A 22,284-nucleotide genomic window follows, 5' to 3' on the forward strand; every position below is an offset into this window, starting at 1 on the left:
AAGGATTTATGAGCAAAAATAAACTTGTACATTTTCTTTTATATTTGGATGCTGCAGTTTAAATTTTACGAAAGCAGCTTGTCTTTCCTCTCCTTCTACCAACCCACTGCCGTTCAGCAAAGCTCAAAGACATTCTGCCTTGTAAGTCATTTGAAATCCCACATGTTATTGTGCTTGAAAGGAAAAATTGGCATCCACCTAAGTTGTAGCACGAAGCTGCAAAGGAACTTAGCGTGGAATCTTGGGCTTGTTGGTGGTTCATTGAAAAAAGGACAGCGCAAAAAAACAGGGACACGAGAGAGTGACATGCACACAGCGCTGGCTTACAGCAGTATATTCATGGAGCCTTGAAGGAATAAATATGTAGTACGCTACCATGCACAATGTGTGAATGATTGGCAAAAAACCTGGAGCATCATTTGCAATGCTAATAATGATAGCCACGTGCCTACAGAGCACACCGAATGCTTGCCATTCAAACCCTGTCAAGATAAGCCATTTTCTGAGATGACAGTGCAATCGAAGGAGAACTAATGCACGAGCTATCAAACTTCCTAATGAAATCTGCCTTAATGATTTCACATGTCAGCTGTGAACTACGTTTAGCCAACACTTCGCTTTTGTCCAAGTGGGGCTTACACCCGTGGTCGCGGCAATGAATACCCAGATGGTCCTGTATCGCGTTGTACACATTGTTATGGTACTCCCTGACATGATCATTTAAGCAAATTTCTTTCTATCCCACATATTTTTTCCACAAGAGAGAGGAATCACATACAACGGACCAGTGATGCAGGTCACTAAACCTTTCCTGTGTTTCACAGTACAACGGCCATGCCTGGCTGGTGAAGCAAACTTGCACAGCTTTGCTAGTTTTTCTGGGGCAGAAAAAACCACTGCAACACCAGCGGGTGTAAGCCCTACTTGGAAAAAAGTGAAGTGTTGGCTAAACATAGTTCACAGCTGACACGTGAAATCATCGAGGCAGATTTCATTAGGAATTTGATAACTTGTGCATCAGTTCTCCTTCGATTGCACTGTCATCTCGGAAAATGGTGCATCTTGACAGGGTTTAAATGGCAAGCATTCCGTGTGCCCTGTAGGCACGTGACTATCATCAGCATTGCAAATGATGATGTTGCAGGTTTTTTGCCGATTATTCACATATTGCGCATGGTAGCACCTTGTATATTTATTCTTTCATGGCTTCATGAATAAACTGTTGTAAAAGTCAGTGCTGTGTGTGTGTCGCTCTCTCATGTCCCTGTCTTTTTTGCACTGTATCCTTTTTCCTGCAAAGGCAACCCACGCAGGTTTCTCAGAAACAAAGCTTTGTAGTTGAAGAAAACTTTGTGCTACATACGGGTGGATGTCAGTGGAATTCCATAGAACTAATTTGCCGTTATTGTGCTTGAGTAATGTTCAGATTCTAGCGTATATTCGATGTCGATAATTTGAATTTCACAAAAAAATTGGGTGGACCCTTCAGCTTGACACACACTCAGGGAGCTGCAGCCCTTCTCAATTTTTCTCTGGTGCAGGGCGCCGTGGGCCGGCGAGGTTACCCCACCGGGGGGGCAGCAGCCAGCATGCCCGTGCAGGCTCCGCCCCCTCACTCGTGGGGCAGTGTGCCTGCTACTGCAGCCGCCAATGCCTGCTGTTGCTGCCGTGGCCGTGTGCCACAGCCTGAAGGGGGATCCCACGCTCCCCAGTGTCGCGCCCACCACCTCCAGCAGCAGCAGCCACAGCAGAGGCGTCACTTACCTGAGAATGGTGTTCCCCCACTGCTCCACCTTGTATCTGCGCCCCCTCCTCCACCCGTGGCGGCAGCGGCGGCAACTGGGGCTCCGGTGATTCCAGCAGCCGCGCCTGCTGTTGCCTCTGCAGTTCCTGAGGAGAGTGCCGAGCAAGTGGTCGCACGCTGTGTTCACGAGATGGCGCTGCTTCTCAGGCCTGCTGCTCAAGGCAAGCTGTCATTACCATTGCTACCACTACAAGCTCGATTCAGTCCACTGGGGGGCAGAGAGTACTCTGGCCTACATTTTAGAGCTAATGTTTTGGCTAGGATATTTGCCTTCATCAGGGCCCTGCTGTAAACAAGTGTCATTGTCAAAACATTGGCTGTGGCCTGAGGCTTCACTTGTTCCCCACTGTTTTAATCACTTCAAATCTCTATGTACCTGTGAACCTCTATGTTGTCTGGCCTATGTTTGCACTTCTAAATGTGTCTCCCTTTCTCTGGCAATGGTTCTGTTTATAGGACCATTGTGGGCATATGTTTGCGCATCACACATTAGGGCAAATGTCTAGTGACACAAAAGTCAAGGAGGCTATGTTACCCTTGATAATTTCTGTCTTCTCATTGTCTTGTTAATTTGGTTTGGGGAACTGCAACTGCTTGCTTTGCCAGCCCACTTTGAAGAGAGTGCAAGGTCACACAGGCAGCCTGAGTGGTTGTTTGAATGCTGTCGCTGTTTAACTTGTCACTGTCGTCGGTCTTAGCAGCTGCCTCGGGCTGTGCAATTCCCATTGAGGCCTCTGCTTGTGCTACAGTGATGAACTTTTATAATCACATACTAGCCTCTGTAATTTAAAGAAATAAGTGCTTTCTCATTATTTAGACTGCCTATGTTGCTGTAGCATTGTTCCAGCCTACCCATATCATTCTTGTCCTTTGCTTTCACATTTTTCATTTGGATTCATCTGACACTGTCATTGTTAAAGGGCTGCTGCAGTTGCTCTTTTAAGGTAATTTTCTCCAGTTGTATCCAGTTAAGTCGTAAAAACAATGTTATAGCTAGAGTTGCCAACACTCCCAGATTTAGTATGGTAGTCTTAACTTTTGACTAAATGTTTGGAGTCCTGACTTGACCCAGTCATGACAGCTAAGTGTCCCAACTTTAGCTTTGTTTTTCTGCTGAATGACAATCAAGAAACCAGATTTGTTTTTTTATAATGCCAGATACATCTATTGCACAATCTTCTCTTTTGTGTTCTCTTGTCATTGTCATTAACCCTTCCTGTAGCATGCCCATTGCTCATAGTTAGCCCGCTAACTATAGTTTGAAACGCCGGCGTCGAGACTTTCTGCCCTGCTCACGGACACGCTGCGTTATCGAATGTGGAGGAGGAGAACTATTCATTTGTTTCCTAAGCAGTTAGCTTTTTTTCCCCCCAGGCGGTGATTTTTAAACGCGCTCCGAAGTTTTCGCGCTCGTCAAAGTAGAAAGCAAAAACGGCCGCCCGCTATCTATGATTTCAATCGCCGCTTTCGAGACCTTCCGCGCCGCTCAAGGACAGAGTGTGCCATACGACATGAAGAAGGAGAACTATATTTTCGTTATCTAAGCAGTTCGCTTCTTTCCCACCAGGCGTTAATTTTTGAACGCACTCACAGCAGAAAGCAAAAATGGCCACCTCTGGGAGGGATGCACATGCTTCGAAAGATCGCAGATCTCGCAATTACGCGGTGTTTCCAGCTGACTGCATCCATGGGTCGAGCAGCAGCGAGTCTGAGGATGCTACCTTTTCGTCTGACTTTTTTGAGACCGATGACGATGCAAGCCAGCCCAAGTCCGCACACCAAGCTGTAATGCTTGCACTTAAATTTTTGTAGTGGAATACCTGCTCAATGAATAGATATTTTCGGGGATAGTGCCAATTAGACTGCAATACATTTTGTATATCTTATTGTTTTTGTTAAATTTTTTTCTTAGTATAAACAAGTTTGTTTTTACAAACTTTGTTCAATTTTATCCCACAATCTTAATTTGGCTATTTATATCTTTTTTATGACACACATCTCGTTAATAAATCCTTTATGCATAAAAAGTGCATTCAATCTGCCTTTTGTTTATGTACTACATAAAATATTGAGTGCAGTAGTTCTTTCGGAAAGAAATTAAGGCGTAACCTACAAAAAACACCTATGTTCCCTATGGCAGGGAGAAAGTTAAGCCGGTTTTTTGTCATGGTTTTAGTTCTGTTGTTGGCCCCAACTGTTCACAGCGCCTATATGTATACTGATAATCATGTTAGCCAGGTAACTACTACACTTGATGTAAATTGTGACATGCTAGGACAAAAAAAAAAAAAAAATTGCCACATGGTTGCACATACAGACTGGCGGCTCCTGGCAACCCTAGCAACCCTAGACTTGGCAACCCTACCAATAGCTTGCAAATGGTTATTTGGCGTTACTGAGAAGAATGCATAGGCACTGAGCATGTTCCCAGGTTAAAAGCTCGGTACAAGTCTTATTGTAAACTGCTGCTGTCTCATGTTAGAGACATTACTACAAAAATAAATCTGCTGACTGGTTGGGCTCTATAAAGTGGTATTGTATATAATCAGGCTTTTATTGATGTAAGCCTTACCTGTATTCTTTGAGTTATTTCGAAGAACTCGTGTGAAGTGTGGAAGTGGAATCAACTGTCTTATTCACTTGGCACTGAAATTTGTTAAAGCAAACTACTGCCAAATTTGAAAGCTTTCACCAGTTTTGGTGTCGCCTTACCCAATTTCGAGTTATGTTTATTTGCATCATTGCAGTGTGGGCATGCTCAAGTGAAAAGGGCAAAATTATTTCACTTGAGGGTGCCCAAGCCTTCTATGTGCTGTTCTGCTGTATCTGTTAGATAATCTATAACATATGTAGAAGGAAATTGAATCATATGTATTTAACAAAACTCATACAACTTCTCAATTCCAATACATTATTAAAATCCTATTGGCCATGATATTGTTACATTCAGCTTAGGTAAGTTGCCTTCTTGCCTACATATGTCATTTTATATTTATGTGATGCCCTTTGTTGAGTTAGGGCCCCGCGTGGTGGCTTAATGGCTATGGCATTGTGCTGCAGGACTCAAGGTCATGGGTGCAATTCCCCGCTGCGGCAGCTATATTTATTTGGTAGTGAAATGCAAAAGAACTCGTGTACTTAGATGTAGGTGCATGTTAAAAAACCCAAGGTGGTTACAATTAATCTGCTTACCCTCCACAAAGGCATCTCTTCTAGCACCGGTGTTGCTTTGGGACGTTTAACTTCATGAATGAATGAGTCATGGCTGCCAGGTGTGTGTGCAGGGCAAATCCTGTTCCAGTGTTTTAGTTGTTTCACCGTCTCCCACTTTGTGTCTTGAAGGTGGATGCTGGCTGAGCCGGCCCTTGCAGCGCAAGCTGGTTTCTCTGGTGCACTGTCCCATGTCCGAGCCAGAGGGGCGTGCCCGGGCAGCCCGGGCAGCACGCTCGCTGGGCGAGCGCTGTGCACTCGAGCTTCTCCTCCAGCATCACCAGCACAACCAGGCGGGCGGCGGAGCAGGTGGAGGGGGCCAACAGCTGAGCGCTGCCCTGTGGGCGGCCGTACGTGCCCGTGGCTGCCAGTTCCTGGGGCCCCACATGCAGGAGGAAGTGTTGAGGCTGGTCCTCCTTGCCCTCGAGGATGGGTCACCCCTGTCACGCAAGGTGCGCATTTCGTGCGATGCAAATTGATAACCCTGGCCCCTATCTCATTGTACTGCTGCTGTGCATGCGGACAGTCAGTTAACGTTGCAGTAGCTGTAGTACATGCTAGGGAAATACAGCTCTAGAGTGACAAAATGTGTTTTCACTTGTTCTTTGTTCATGACTTGTCCAGGCACTGCATTTCTCCAGCAATTAAAGGGACACTAAAGGGAAAAATGATTCCTTGTGCATCAGTAAATTACCTTTCTGCAACACCAAAAACACCACTCTTACAACGATAACACGTTTGGTAAGCGAGAAAAAGCGCAAGAACGAAATACGGGTGGCGACGCCTACTGAAGCTCCCGCACCAGGTGGCTGTGACGTCATGGATTTTCATGGCATCTTCTAGGGCCTGCTAATTATATATAGCGGTACAGATTGACTACATTGTGTTCTAAAGGAACCAAATATTAAACATGGCAAGTTTCGGGAATCTTTACTCGGCCAACGCTGCCCAAATGCGAAAACATACTTTGGAATCCCTGACGTCACGCTGACGTACAAGCAGTGGGGTTTTGGCGCGAAATTCAAATACTGATACTTGGAGCTTCATTTTCTCATCTAATAATCAAACTATCTTCTTGAAATGACTGCTTGAAGGGTTCTGAAACAACGCTTCATTAGCCTAAACTGATTTACTGTTTTGCTTTAGTGTCCCTTTAACATCGGTAGGACATCTTGATGGGCTAGTTGGGGCATTTCAGTTAGCGTGATTGACTGCGCATATAAGCAACACAATGAAATGTGGACAGAATGAGGGCAAACTAACAAACAAGATTGTCTGCTTCACATCATTGTCAATGCATAATTAGCATGTTTGCGTCGTTGTCAGAATACATTGTTGCTCTTTGTAGCGCACTAAAAGTACAGTCCATTCTTCTCACTTAGTTTCGTCTGCCTGTATATTATCAACGAAACCAATTATGTTTTTAATGGACCCAGCTATAATGCACAGTTGGCTACAACAGCCAAATTTTGGGGAATATCTTATCTAGGTGGTGTAAATACAGCATGCTTTGCTGTTGAATAGTGCTTACATCAGTGCACTGCCATAAGCACTATTTGCATACATGCCATCATGCATGCAACTATTTCCGGCTGCTTGTGGAATTCGTGAAAGTACACTTTTTCTTGAGGAATGAATACACTAGTGGCAAAGTTCCCACAAAGGGTGTGTCACGCAATGTTTCGCCGGCGGAGCATTTTCATGTCGACCACACAAGTGGACCACTACTGCCCACCGCTGTCTGATCAGCGCTGAGCAAGCGCCAAGGGTGCTGCAAGGCCTAACTAGCTTCAAAGTCGAATACGACGCTCAAGAACAACCGCCGACTATTGCAAAATACACAGTTTTGAGAACACAGCTGTATTTGTTAATGCATCAGTTTGTACAAAAAAAAGAATATATGCTGCTATTCCCAGCATCCAGACTGTGAGGCACGTGATGCAGTTTAGTCGTCCGGCATGCTGTGGAGCAGTGACCAGCCGTAGGCTCCAGTTGAATCTGCCTCTTACCGTGGCGTTCGTTTGTGCTACAGATTTGACACTTGTCGTTGCTTGTTGCAAAACATAACTTTAAAACATCGGTTTATACTACTGGCCCCTGTTCTGTCTAGAACAAACTGTAGCTGAAGTTTGTGTCATCAGTGGCGGCAACGTGCTTGGGCCGGGTGGCCAGCTGACTGGCTTCCCTCCATTGTTCTGGTGGCATATACTTTAGGATGGGGAAACTGCCATTTCTCTGCTGCTCATGGTGTGGGTGCCGGGCATTGTATCTTGAAAGCGATCTGCGATGTGGACAAAATGCTTGCTCCCACAGGCCTCATCTTCAAAGTGATCTGCGATATGGACAAAGTGCGCCGTGTTCCAGTAGCTTCATATGCTCTGTGCTTTCGACATTTAGTTCGCATTGGAGCGAGAGACAGCACTTACTCCGTTTTGACATGGACTTTCCACTGTCATCGAGCAAGATGTGTTAATGTTTACCTGTGCGTGTGTGACACCGTGCTTGTTAATTCAGTTGGTAAGTGAATATTTAGAACTTTATATGGCCGATAAAAGTACTATCCTTACTTTGCATAGCTGTCTACTAATGTGTTATCGCAATCGATGCTTCTCCTTCCGAGCGAAACTGCAACTTTCTTTGTTTGGTCTTTACTTTGGACATTCACGACTCACTCTTTGCAATAACATTGTTAGATATTGCAACCAAAGTTTCAAAAGGGAGGCGTTTCGGATATTACATACTTTGGATTAAAACTGACATTTTTTGTTAGATTATCAGGGTTCGTTGTAACGAGAGTCGACTGTACTGCTGCCATGCTGGCAGACCCGCATAATCAACGGGCCTGAAAAAGTGGTCTGTAAAAAATTGCTCAGCGACTGTATTTCTCTTTCTTTTGAAGTTGTTATTGCTCTAAACTACAGTATACACAAATGAAAAATCGTGAAAAATTTCTGTAAATACGACAATCTTAAATAAGTGCTAAAAATCGAACAGTTTGCAATAAAATCATGAATGTTTGCAGGTATACTATAGTTGTTTATTTTAATTTCGTTGTTTCTATTGTTCTTGCAGTCGCTTATGGTTTAGACAACAGTATATGCAAAGTTTCACTATTTCACAACTTACCGTATGCTAATTTTAATTAGAACGGACTTGGGATATAGCAGACCTTTTTTACTAGATTATCACAGTCCGTTGTGATGAGCGTCGACTGCATACATGCCAAGATGTGTATCATTACACAAAGCAGACATGAAACTCACTTGGTAGTTTGTGCTCGTCCTGCCCATATATATTCTTATATGGTTTGTGCTTTTTAAGCACAGCAGACATGCTAACCGGGATCGCAATGATAGAAGGCATGGGGTAGGCATATGGGCTGTGGCATCTGCCAACATATAATGCAGGCTTCTTTGACTGTAACAAGATTACGCTGTATCAGTGTCATTGACGCTAGATGACATTAGTGTAGAATAAGATCCGATACTTGCATTTGTGACATTTTGTGATTGTGTGGAGAGCAGGTTCACTTCTTCCTCCTGTTCCATGGATACAGCATAAATAGCTGGTGGTTGGTCATGTACAAGAAGCTTGCAGGTAGTAGTGTCACAAATGCCTTGAGCAACTTGAAGTTTGTCACATACTTGATTAATCTGGCGGCCGAACTAACCAACATGAAGTATCCACCATGTGAGTGCCAGTCATGCTTCTTATGAATGGGCCTAAGATATGCACTCTCATCAGTCAGTGATTAATTACTCATTACTTCGCTCAGTGAAAAGATAACCCACCTGTAATTTGGACTTGATGGGAACCGCTTAAACGTCCAAATTGTGTTTGAAATAATGGAGTAGCCAGAAAATAAGTGTTTTTATCTGCGAAGTGGCTTCAGGAAAGAAAAACGAAAAAAAAAAAAAGCCTTGTCAGCACATTCCTGCATGCTTATATGCTTGCATGCGACCTGTTCAGATTGTATTTTGACGATTTTCATGCTGTACCTACAGACAAAAGTATCATCAATGCATGCACCAAATCTCCATCTGCTATCGATTTAAACAGAATTCAACTTTGCGCTAATAGCTGAATAGTCATGGATCACGTGATTATTCATGTGAACCCACATTATTCATGGGACAGATAACTGTCTGGCACTTCCCTTGCTCCATTGCTCCCCTCATAGGCACAGCCATTGATGATGGAGTTGGTGCCACTTGAACCTGCTTGAATATTTTGAGTGAAACATTTGTAACAGTAACCAAAAAGGTCGCCAGAGGTTGTGTAGTAGTGGGAATACTACGCCAATTGTGGCATTTTGATACTCAAGCGAATTGCCATGCCAAAATACCAAAATTGCACCACGCTGCACCAGAACAGCTTTGGCTTGAGTAGGTGAGCTAAGGATTGCCGGCACGGTGCAGGGCGTTGTCATTGGTCTCAGGGTGTGCATGTATTTCTGTAGTAACTTATATATTCTGGCCATGAGTAGGTGGGAACAATTACATTCCATGAGTAAAACTCTTGCTAGCGACATTCTTTTAACTTGCTGCCCGAGCCGGCGACTAGGGCAGGAGGTCTGGGACTTAACCCCGTCTCACTGTTTGAGCGGAGTCGCGTGGTTGTGCTGTCGCCATTTCTGCAGAAGTGTGTGCAAGATCCACGCACTGTTGGCCGTGCCTTTCGTTTTTGTTATTGATGTTTTCTGTTTTGACTCATACCGTCACAGATGACCAAAATTGCACCACGCCACGCCAGAACAGCTTTCGCCTGCTGAAGCCAAACTGTGATCGTTGTGCACAGCCCAACGATGACAGTGATCGCAAATCCTGATATCGCGTTGATCACTTATTGCTGTGCAGTGCGATTGCCACAATCAAAAAGTGCAAACTGAGAGGGCGAGTGGTGAGGGAAGGCATGCGCAGCGAGGCGATTCGGAAAAGGAGAGGCCAAGGGAAGAGGACCCACTGTGGTTGCCCAGTGGCTTTGATGTTGCACTGCTAAGCACAAGGTCGTGGGATCAAATCCTGGCTGCGACAGCCGCATTTTGGTGGGGGTGAAATGCAAAAATGCCCGTTCCATGCATTAGGGGCATGTCTAAGATTCCCTGGCGGTCAAAATTAATTTGGAGTTCCCCTCTACGACGTGCTTTGTAATCAGTCTGGTTTTGGCAGGTAAAACCCCAGAATTCAATTCAATTCAATTCAAGAGCAAAGGAATGAATAGGAATGCCTTTTCAGGGAGCTTACACCCAATCACTCAGCGTGAACTCCAGATGCCTAGGTACATCTAGTGAGTCTACTGAGTGGCTCGGTGTGGTTAACCACGTGCAGAACCTTGGGTTTGATATAGTTGCCACTGTCACATTACCTAGAAATGTCTGAATTAAACCACTGTATTCACTAACCCTCCAGTCACTTAAAACCAGCACTTAATGCAACAATTGTATGAAAAAGGCCTTTAGGCTGTATGAGAAAGGCTTTCAGGCTGTTCTTCAACACTTCCTTAATGCTGCAGAATGCAAGGGTTTTTGACTGTGGCATAGTGGCTTGGCTTGGCTTGTCTCGTGGCTTAGACATCATTGGTCGCCCTAAAAAAGGTACTGAGAATCGTCCGAGTGCCGTCAATACTCTAATATGTTTACCTGCTTTTATGAACTAGTTTGTTTCGATACCCAGGAGTGTGCCAGGTCCAACCTTTCAATACCATTTTTGTTATAAAATTAATATATCTTTTAAGTGTTTCTCAACCCTTATACTTGCCAAGCGTCACCCTTTGTTATCTTGCTACTTTGAAAATGCGTCAGCGCTCCTATAGTGTCATCCTGTCATACATTGTGTGTTGAGCAGCAACTGAGGGTGGGAGATATGCTGCCATTGTTCAAATGTTCCGCTGTCCTTCCCCCCTCCTCCCACTCCCAGGTATTGGTGCTGTTTGTGGTTCAACGTCTGGCACCCCACTTCCCCCAGGCATCAAAGACCAGCATTGGCCATGTGGTGCAGCTGCTCTACAGGGCATCCTGCTTCAAGGTGAGCACTACTGTGTCACCACTTGAGACTTGTCAGGGGTCTGTTTGTTTCTGTTTTAGTGTGGACTTTGCGATATCGTAGACAATTCACGCGACACCAGTGTTTTAATTTTAACCTTGTGTGTATGTTGGAAGTAGTTTTGCGCACATATTTGTGCTGCCTTTCTGTAGCATCATGCTTTCATGAATCATAACAGAATTTAAGTTTCAGGAATCCTCAAAAAATAAGGAATAATGAGAAATAAAGGGGGGGGGGAAGCACTATGAAAGGTTATCCAGTGCCTCGTGTTCAAGGGTTAACCGTACTGTACTTCAAGGCAGAAACTCGCCTCCCGATAAGCCGCACCCCACCTATTGTCTTGATCAATGCAGAATTGACTATGGTGCACACACAATCACACAGAGTGAGTCTTGCTTGAAGCGCACTTGCATACGACGTTTTGCTTGATCACAGGAATTTAAAAAATTTTTGTGCTCGTCATGTCCGGTGCCCCTTCTATGTGCTTTCTTAGTTGGAACTTAGCTCAGTTTGCTTTGCAACTCATGACCAACTGTAGCCTTCTTCATTGCTTATTTGGCTATTCTGCATGATAGTTCGCTGGAGCATAAAGTAGAGGCTTTGCTTGGGTAGAATGTTGCCTTCGCTGCAGTAGAATGGTGGCACTATCTGTGGTAGCTATGACAAGTGCACCGTGGTTTGCTGTAGCTGTAACTAATGCCACCACTGTTCTATTGCAATTTGATTGTCATCATCATCAGCCTACTTTATGTACTCTGCAGGACGAAGGCCTCTCCCTGCGATCTCCAATTACCCCTGTCCTGTGCCAACCGATTCCAACTAGCACCCGCGAATTTCCTAATTTCATTGCACCACCTAGTCTTCTGCCTTCCTCTTCTGTGCTTCCCTTCTCTTGGCACCTATTCTGTAGCCCTAATGGTCCAACGGTTATTTTACCTGCACATTACATGACCTGCCCAGCGCCATTTTTTTCTCTTAGTGTCAATTAGAATATCAGCAATGCCCATTTCCCCTCTGATCCAAACTGCTCTCTTTCTGTCTCTTAACGTTATGCCTAGCATTCTTCGTTCCATCGCTCTTTGTACAGTCCTTAAAGGGTAACCGGGAATATGAAGTGGCCGTGAAACTAGTGGTGAACTGTGCCATTTGCGACAACATAAGCACCGGATGGAGCTCACCAAGAAGAGGGGTATACAGGCTGAAAAATACCAGCACCGGCTAGTGGTGTCTGACAAGGAGCATGCCAGAGCAGAAAAGCTCATGCGTGCCATGAAGAAGAGGTGCACGAAAGAGAGCGATGGTGATTATGTGCCTGGTGGCTTCTAGTGCAAGGTGGACTTGAATTTCTTGCAGTAATTGCTAAGAATAAACCTAGATCATGTCCTGGAACTTCGTTTTGCATTTTCTCAAAAGCTGCATTTCTCCTATGACACGTGCTGTTGCCCACAGTATCTTTTGATGCAATAGTGTGATTTCACTTATTCTTGTTGCATTCAAAAACTTATGAGTTTCTACATACAATAAAACTAATAAAATATGGTATCCCTTAGGCTAGAATCTTTTATGTGGCAATACAACAGATGAGAATTTTGAGCTTCCTAACCACCACATTAGATATGGAAATAACTTCTGTAAAAATAGAGCTAAAATTGCAGTGATGGTCTAATTGTGATCTATGATTGTTCTAGAATGTGTACATATCAATTTTTCTCTAATATTCAGTGATGAAATTGTTGAAAAGTTGGGCAAATTGATTTTCAGAAGGTATTAATTACCTCAAAAACTACTTAAAATAAGAAAAAATAGATCACATATATGCTTCTAGCAGGCTAAAGTATACCTTTCCTGAAAATTTCATTTGTATATGACAAAAATTAAAAAACAATCGAACACCAGTGTCTCCCCTTGACTTGTTCTCAAGCTTCTTTTTCAATCTACAAGTCTGCCCCATATGTCAGCACCGGTAAAATGCACTGATTATACACCTTCCTTTTCAATGATAATGGTAAGCTTCCAGTCAAGAGCTGACAGTGTCTGCCGCATGCAGTCCAACCCACTTTTATTCTTCTATGAATTTCCTTCTCATGATCAGGGTTCCCTGTGAGTAATTGACCTAAGTAAACATACTCCTTCACAGAATCTAGAGGCTGACTGGCGATCCTGAACTCTTGTTCCCTTGCCCGGTTATTCACCATTATCTTTGTCTTCTTCATAATAATCTTCAACCCCACTCTTACGCTCTCTGTTAAGGTCCCCACTCATTTGTTGTAACTCGTCTGCATTGTTGCTGAATAGAACAATTTCATCGGCAAACCGAAGGTTGCTGAGGTATTCGCCATCGATCCTTACTCCTAAGCCTTTGCAGTTTAATAGCTTGAATATTTCTTCCAAGCACACAATGAATAGTATTGGAGAGATTGTGTCTCCTTGTCTGACTCCTTTCTTTATAGGTATCTTCCTACTTTTCTCGTGGACAATTAAGGTAGCTGTACAACCTCTGTAAATATTTTTCAGGGTATTTACGTGAGCCTTCTGTACTCCTTGATTACGTAATGCCTCTATGACTGCTGGTATCTCTACTGGATCAAATGCCTTTTTGTAATCTATGAAAGCCATATATAGAGGCTGATTGCACTCTGCAGATTTCTCGATTACCTGATTGATGACATGGATGTATTCCTTCTTGAAACCTGAAATGTGAAAACACCGGTGTACTTAGATTTAGGTGCAGTTTAAAGAACCCCAGGTGGTCGAAATTTCTGGAGTCCTCCACTACGGCGTGCCTCATAATCAGAAAGTGGTTTTGGCACGTAAAACCCCATAATTTTTTCCTTCTTGAAACCTGCCTATCCCCTTGGTTGACTAAAGTCCAATGTTGCCCTTATTTTGTTGGGGATTATTTTGGCAAATATTTTATATAACACTAGAAGTTTGCTTATGGGCCTATAATTTTTCATTTCTTTGTCTCCCTTTTTGTGGATTAGTATAATGTTTGCATTCTTCCAGTTTTCTGGGACTCTTGCAGTCGATAGAGACTTTGTATAAAGAGGCGCCAGTTTTCTAAGCATTATGTTTGCTCCGTCTCTGGTTAAATCAACTGTTATTCCATCTTCTCCTGCTGCTCTTCCTCGTTTCATATCTTTCAAGGCCCTTCTGACATCATCGCTATCTATAAGGAGTTTCTGTATCCTGTTCATTACTATTTCTAATTGAGATATCCTGACTCCTCTGGACAGGTCAGTATAGAATTCTTCCGCTGCTTTTACTATCCCTTCCGGATTGCTGGTGAGGCATCTTGGTTTCTCCTATGCCAAATTTCCTTCTCACTGATTTCAGGCTGCATCCATTTCTTACGGCTTTTTCAGTCTTTCTCACGTTATAGTTTTGAATATCACTTATTTTCACTTTGTTAATCAGTTTTGACAGTTCTGTGAATTCTATCTTATCTCTTCAGTTGGACACTTTCATTGTTTGTCGTTTCTTTGTTGGGTCCATTGTTACTTGGGAGAGCTTGCCTACTGGTTGCCTCGATGCCTTGCCTCCCACTTCAATTGCTGCCTCTGAAGCCAGCCTAGTTACCGTACGGTTTCATTCATTACCTCTATGTCATCTTCATCTCTCTGTTCTCAGGCTGCATATTTGTTTGAAAGTACCAGCCTAAATTTGCCTGCCTTCACCCTTACTGCCTCCAGGTTGACCTGTTTCTTCTTGACCAATTTTACTCTTTCTCTCTTCAAATTGAGGTGAATCCTAGCCCTCACTTACCTATGATGACTGGACTTTACCCTACCTATCACTTCTACATCCTACACTATGCTGGGATCGGCAGAAAGTATGAAATCAATTTCGTTTCTTGTTTCACCATTAGGGCTTTTCCAGCTACACTTCTGTTGCTACGTTTCCTGAAGAAGGTGTTCATTGTTCTCAGCTTATTCCTTTCTGCGAATTCTACCAGCATCTCTCTTCAAGCGTTTCCCCGCAGGGGCGTCTGCGTAAGTAGGCGTTTGGTGTGTTGCGACACCACGTACCTGAGCACACGAGGGTTGGACCCTCCCGCGTTTAACCGTGCGCGGCTTAGCCGTGTCCGGGGAAAGGGGGATCCTGGGGGTTGAGCCGATGCCGGGTGTTCGGACCTTTAAGGCCCCCCGGCGGACGCAACACACCTCTTTGGCCTCTGCTTCACGTAGACGGCACCCCCGGACTGACCCACCCGGGGGAAATCGGCAGTTGCCTTTTCCTGTCCTCCTCTCCAATCTTCGTCTTTCTTTCTTGCCTTTTTCATCTTTCTTGTCTTCTCATCACTTCTCACTTCCTAGTTTCCCGACGGCGAGGGTTAACCTTGTGTAGCTAGCTAGCCTTGGTTATGCTGTATTTGGTTATAGCAGCGATGTACGGCTGGCGTTGGCAGGGTTTCTCTAGCAGGAACTTCTGTCACGTCCCCCTGTTGGGCTCCATGGTGGGTGGTCGGCATCGCGGCCGAAAACCGAACATTACTTATGGAACATGCTTTTTCTAAACTACCTGATCGCCCTCAGAAACGAGGACGCACCGAAGAAGTTTTTCAGTTTTTCGGACGACAAGTCCACAATTTTCCTCGTTTTCATGTCATCCATGCTGAAAAACCAGCTAAACAAGTGCGAACAATCTCCCCATTCCTTGTATCTAAGTCTCTTACCGAAGTTTTTGGTCCAGGATATAAGGTGTCGAGGATGGCTAGCGGTGACCTCCTCTTGGAGCTCCGCAATCAGAAGCAATTTGAGAAACTGCCTCAGCTAGCATCATTTGGGGAGACCCAAGTAGTAGTAACCCCGCACCACACAATGAATACCTCCCGCGGCGTTGTCTCGGACGATGATTTGCTGGAGCTCACTGAGGCTGAGCTCTTGGAGGGCTTCAGTGAACAAAATGTTATAAATGTCAAAAGAATTAAAATGAGGCGAGATGGTAAAGAACTTGCGACCAAACACCTAATACTCACCTTCAATTCAAGTGTCCTGCCCGAGTCAATCGAGGCCGGGTACATCAAGCTCCGTTTAAGACCGTACGTGCCAAATCCCCTCCGATGTTTCAAGTGCCAGCGTTCTGGCCATAGTTCGCAGAGCTGCAGAGGCCGCCAAACTTGTGCGAAATGCAGCGCGCATGAACACTTCTCTGAAGCTTGTGAGAATTCTTTCCACTGTGTAAATTGTGATGGCGAGCATGCCGCATACTTGCGGTCATGCCCGTCTTGGAAGAAAGAAAAAGAAATAGTAACAATCAAAGTAAAAGAAAACATATCATTCAAAGAGGCACACAGGCGGGCTACATACCTTCCTAAGGCCAGCTTTGCCGAAGTGGCGCGTCAGGGGGCAGCGTCACAACGGCCTCCGGCGGCTGTCCGACCCACAAGCCGTGAGTCGGCAGTTACGCCATCTGCCCCCGTGGCGGTTGCAGCTAGCGCTGCTCCGTCTACCCAGCAGACGGGGCCACCGACCCCGAAGGTGGGCGCAGCCGAGGCTGCCCCACCCTCCCCCGCTCCTTCTAGCGCTGGCAACAGCCAGCGCAGCCAAATTCCTCAGGGAGCCCCATTGACCTCCGGGCTGGTGGGCGCAGGGGTCTTGCCCTCCAAGGCGGGACTCTCTCTGAAAACTTCTCGCTCGCAAGAGCACGTGTCCGGAGCCTCACTAGAGGCAATGGACACTGCACCTGTCCTCAAGGCGCACCAAACGCCTAAGGAGCGGCGAGGCTCCCTCGAACGCTCCAGAAAGGGCAAAACCCCGGTTACAGGGCCTCGAAAGAGCTCTGTAATCTAAGGCATCACTGCTGTTTCCGTAAACACAGCACCAATTTACTATAAAAATGAATACACAAATAATTCAGTGGAACGTCAGAGGTCTTCTTAGAAACCTTGATGATATGCAAGAACTCATCCACAAACATAATCCAAAAGTGCTGTGTTTACAGGAAACACACTTAAAATCCAAACACACAAACTTTCTTCGAACGTATCTTACGTTTCGCAAAGATCGCGATGATGCCGTCACATCATCGGGTGGTGTTGCGATTGTCACTCATAAAAGTGTAGCCTGTCAACCTTTACAGCTACAAACGCCCCTTGAAGCAGTGGCGGTGCGAGTTGTTCTGCTAAACAAACTCATCACCATTAGCTCTCTTTACATTCCCCCACATTACAAACTAACGAAACATGAATTCCAATCCTTTATAGATCAATTGCCAGAACCTTATGTTGTTCTTGGCGATTTCAATGCGCACAGTTCCCTGTGGGGCGACTGTCGTATAGACGCGTGAGGTCGTCTTGTTGGACAGTTCCTTTTTTCTTCCGGTGCGTGCATCCTGAATAAGAAGAAACCCACTTATTACTGTCTTGCAAACAATACCTTTTCGTCAATTGATCTGAGCATAGTTTCCTCGTCCATACTGCTTTAACTCAAATGGGAAGTTACGAACAATCCTTACGGAAGCGACCACTTCCCCATACTATTAAGAACATTTAAAGAAAACGAATATCCACCACAGGCTCCTAGGTGGAAGATTGACACAGCAGACTGGGAGAAATTCTGAAACTTAACTAGTATATCATGGGATGACATATCTTCTTTAGAAATCGATGCTGCTGAGGAGTACTTCACAGCCTTCATAATAGATGCCGCATCTAAATGCATACGTGAAGTAAGTGGCTCGGCATGCAAACGGCATGTCCCGTGGTGGAACGATAAATGCAGAATCGCATGTAGGAATCAGAACAAAGCGTGGGGGTTGCTACGCGCTTCGCCCACAGCAGAAAATCTTGTCAACATTAAAAAAGTAAAGTCCCAAGGTAGGAGAACCCGCCGACAGACCAGAAGAGAAAACTGGCAGAAGTATTTATCCAGTATTCACTCATTTACTGATGAGGGCAAAGTCTGGAACAGGGTAAATAGAGTTAGAGGGCGACAAACATATTCACTCCCTCTAGTAAATACACGGGGCGATACACTGCAAGATCAGGCAGACTCACTTGGGGAGCACTTTGAGAGCGTATCAAGTTCAAATCATTATTCACAATCCTTCCTGAAATATAAACAAATAGAAGAACGTAAGCCATTAACAAGAAAATGTCGAGAGAATGAGCCTTACAACCGTCCATTTAGTATTGCCGAATTGAGAGCTGCCTTGAGCGCATGCAAGAGCTCCGCACCAGGATCTGATAGAATCATGTATGAAATGCTCAAAAACTTACACAATGACACCCAGGTTACATACTCATACTTTTCAGCGCCATCTGGGATGCAGGGTACCTTCCAACCGCATGGAAGGAAGCCATTGTGGTCCCTGTTTTGAAACAAGGGAAAGACCCTTCCTCAGTGGCAAGTTATCGCCCGATAGCCCTCACAAGTTGCATTTGCAAGGTGTTTGAAAAAATGATAAATCGGTGACTCATTCATTTCCTTGAACAGAGCAAAATGCTTGATCCTTATCAGTGTGGCTTCCGAGAAGGGCGCTCCACAATCGATCATCTCGTTCATGTTAAAGGGAATATTCGAGATGCATTTATGCATAAACAGTTCTTCCTATCGATATTTCTCTATATGGAAAAGGCGTATGACACAACGTGGCGTTACGGAATCTTAAGAGACCTGTCAGAAATGGGCATGCATGGTAATATGTTTAACATAATAGAAAGCTATCTGTCCAATTGTACCTTCCGGGTAAAAGTCGGCAATGCACTCTCACGTCCTTTTACGCAGGAAATGGGTGTACCCCAAGGAGGCGTGCTCAGCTGCACGCTCTTTATCGTCAAGATGAACACGCTTCGTGCTTCATTACCACCGGCCATCTTTTACTCTGTCTACGTGGACGACATTCAAATAGCTTTCAAATCTTGTAACCTCGCAGTTTGCGAGAGGCAGGTACAGCATGGCCTGAACAAAGTGTCAATGTGGGCAGACAGGAATGGATTTAAGATCAATTCTAACAAAAGCTCTTGTGTTCTTTTCACAAGAAAGAGAGGACTTATCCCAGATCCTTGCATAGAACTGCGTGGACAACAGATACCTGTAAACAAAGAACACAAATTTTTAGGTGTCATACTTGACTACAGACTCACTTTCGTCCCCTACATTAAACATCTTAAAGAAAAATGTCTAAAAACAATGAACATAATGAAACTTCTATCCCAGACTACGTGGGGTAGTGACAGGAAGTGCCTGATGAATCTCTATAAGAGCCTCATCAGGTCACGATTAGATTATGGTGCCGTGGTATATAACTCTGCCGCCCCGAGCGCGCTAGAGATGCTTGACCCTGTTCACCATCTAGGTATCCGCTTGGCCACGGGCACTTTCAGAACAAGCCCGATTGAAAGCTTATATGCCGAATCGAATGAATGGTCTCTCCACCTGCAGAGATCATACATTAGCTTTACATATTTCCTTAAAGTACGCTCCAATCCTGAACATCCATGTTTTCATACCGTTACTGATATGACGTGCGCCACACTTTTCAGCAATCGTCCCTCCATAACCCAGCCTTTCTCGCTGCGTGTGAAGGAGCTTAGCGATGAAATGCATGTCCCACTCCTCGAGCATCGCCCAATGCACCTAACCAAGCTCTTACCTCCTTGGGAGTGGCAGGTGATACAATGTGACATATCCTTTATAAAAGTTACAAAACACACTCCCGAGGCCGAAATCAGAATGCATTTCCTAGAACTGCAGTACAAACACTCCTGAGCAGACTTCTACACAGACGCTTCGAAGTCAAATGCCGGGGTATCCTATGCAGCCGTCGGCCCATCCTTCTCGGAATCCGATATACTGTATCCGGAAACAAGCATCTTTACGGCCGAGGCCTACGCATTACTCTCTGCTGTGAAGCATATAAGAAGATCAAAACTTCCAAAAGCAGCGATCTATACAGACTCTCTAAGCGTCGTGAAGGCACTAATGTCACTCTACAAACATAAAAATCCCATATTCAATGAACTGTATTCGGTATTGTGTAAAGCGTACTCATCTAACCAGAACATCATAATATGCTGGGTCCTTGGCCATAGGGGAATCGAAGGTAACGTTCTCGCGGACGAGATGGCCACGTCAATCACATCGCAAGCTGTTAACCCTACCGCTGATGTGCCTGTCACAGATCTGAGGCCTTTCTTACGAAATAAACTGCGATATCACTGGCAGTGCACGTGGGACGCGCAAACAAATAAACTGTACGTTATAAAGCCCCAGTTAGGTTTTTGGCCCTCCTCAACAAAAACTCGGCGAACAGATGTCCTATTCTGTTGCCTCAGAATAGGGCACACATTTGGCACCCATAGTTATCTGCTTACTGAAAGTGAACCTCCAACCTGTGGTAGATGCGGTGAGAGGCTTACCGTCCTCCACGTGCTCCTGGAGTGTCGGGAAGCCGAAACGGAGAGACAGAAATATTTTCCGCTTGCTTACCATTATAACATCCCTCTACACCCGGCTATGTTTCTCGGTAAGGAACTGCTTTTTGACACCAAGGCAGTCCTCAACTTTTAAAATGATGTTGTGCTACATGTAATAAGACCATTAAACTCGTAGCGCATCCTCTTTCCAGAGGATGCCGCTGTGATAGTTGTTTTATGTAGCACATCCCTCCAGGCCCTTGTGTCGCAAGGGCTCTAACGAGGCCATGGTGCTCTAGTTAATTTTAGAAACTCATGCAATTTTTAATATCGTATCATTATTTTGAAATGCACCTCAATGCTCATAGTGCGCGTCATTTGTCATCGCCATAATTTTATTACACGTACATTTTTCGCACTTTACAGCGACTATATTTTAGGCCCCTTTACAGCCACTTCACATCAACTCCATAGAACCCATCACTCCACTGCGAAATCATTAACACTTGCATGGCGCTCTTTGGCCATACCTGGCCCTTGTGCCAATAAAAACCACACATTCATTCATTCTCCTCAAGCGTTTCTAGAATCGACACCGTAGTTGCCAATTGCCTGTTCACCCGCCTGCTTTTTCCCCACTTTTGCATTGAAGTCCCCCATTACTACTGTATGCCGAGTTAGCACTTTTCTCATCGCTAATTCAGCATCTTCATAAAACTGATCTACTTCCTCATCGTCGTGGCTGGATGTAGGTGCATAGGCTTGTACTACCTTCAATCTGTATTTCTTATTAAGTTTGATTATGTCTACTGCTACCCACTCATTAATGCTGTAGAATTGGTCAATGTTGCTGGGTATGTCCTTATGGATTAGGAATCCCACCCCATATTGCTTCTTATCTGGGAGACCTCTATAGCAGAGGACGAGGCCGTTATTCAGCAATGTATAAGCCTCACCAGTTCTCCTAATCTCACTGAGGCCGATGATATCCCAAGCAATGTCTCCAGTGAAAGCTCGGTAATTCGAACTTCAATAATTCGAATTTATGGATAATTCGAACTGTACGATTTGGTCCGGCCAAGCTCCACAGAAGTCTATGTATAAAAAAGTCCGGTAATTCCAACGCGAGAAGGTTCCCTCACGGATAATTCGAACTACGCTCGCCTGGCACACGGCCAGAGAAACGCGCCTACTGCCTACACACAAGGCTGTATTGCCTCCGAAATGGAGAGAACGGCGAGAGAAGGCAAAATCGGAAAAAAATCTAACCGACGCGGGGTCAGCCAGAAGGCAGCGGCGGCTGCCGCCTCTCCGTTCTACGTAACCTCCGAGACTTCCTGCCCGTTGCGAATCTCAGAGGCTTTGCAAATCTTGTACAGCTGCTAATGTTGTGCAGAAATGGCACGGCAAGCGCCAAAACACAGCGAATCAAGTACGTCGTAGTTGCGCTTGCAATCAAGAACCAACGAATCGGGACCTTCGCCACCTTCACATGTTCAGCGTCTTTGTCTCGGCAGTCTTCATCGGTTGTGCACCTCTGTTTTCAGCTTAGGCGGTATCGGCCGTCGCAATTCATTGTGATGGTGTTAAGTCTCGGCTAACGTTCGTTTCGGTGGACATCAGTGGTGTGGCACAGTCGGACCCAGAGCTTCGACTTGAAGATGGCGTGTCCCCGCGGCACACGCCATCACTTTCTGACACGCCAAATTTCTGACATGCCCTACTGCTTCCAAATCGCAGTGTACTGTTGCTCTCCTTCACTTTCGTTAGTTCGAACTTTCGTTAATTCGAACTGAAGCGGCTTCCCCTTGCGGTTCGAATTAACGAGCTTTTACGGTAGTAGTTTTTCAAAGAGTCCTGCTAACCTAGCC

At 44.9% G+C, this 22,284-nt stretch overlaps 1 protein-coding gene across 11 annotated transcripts in view; it reads left to right on the forward strand.

Annotated features, from left to right (window-relative positions):
• The window catches only part of roq (RING finger and CCCH-type zinc finger domain-containing protein roquin), a 151,078-nt gene that overhangs the window by 17,597 nt on the left and 111,197 nt on the right, over positions 1–22,284 (forward strand). For all 11 annotated transcript variants that reach the window (XM_065447691.2, XM_065447690.1, XM_065447693.1 and 8 more), the window contains exons 2-4: positions 1,542–1,965; positions 5,147–5,466; positions 10,930–11,037. In XM_065447691.2, the coding sequence (XP_065303763.1) occupies positions 1,590–1,965; positions 5,147–5,466; positions 10,930–11,037 (804 nt within the window). In that variant the 5' untranslated portion in view covers positions 1,542–1,589. The remainder of the gene's footprint in view (positions 1–1,541; positions 1,966–5,146; positions 5,467–10,929; positions 11,038–22,284) is intronic.

This window comes from Dermacentor albipictus, unplaced genomic scaffold (assembly GCF_038994185.2).
Source record: "Dermacentor albipictus isolate Rhodes 1998 colony unplaced genomic scaffold, USDA_Dalb.pri_finalv2 scaffold_14, whole genome shotgun sequence".
NCBI classification, from domain to species: domain Eukaryota; kingdom Metazoa; phylum Arthropoda; class Arachnida; order Ixodida; family Ixodidae; genus Dermacentor; species Dermacentor albipictus.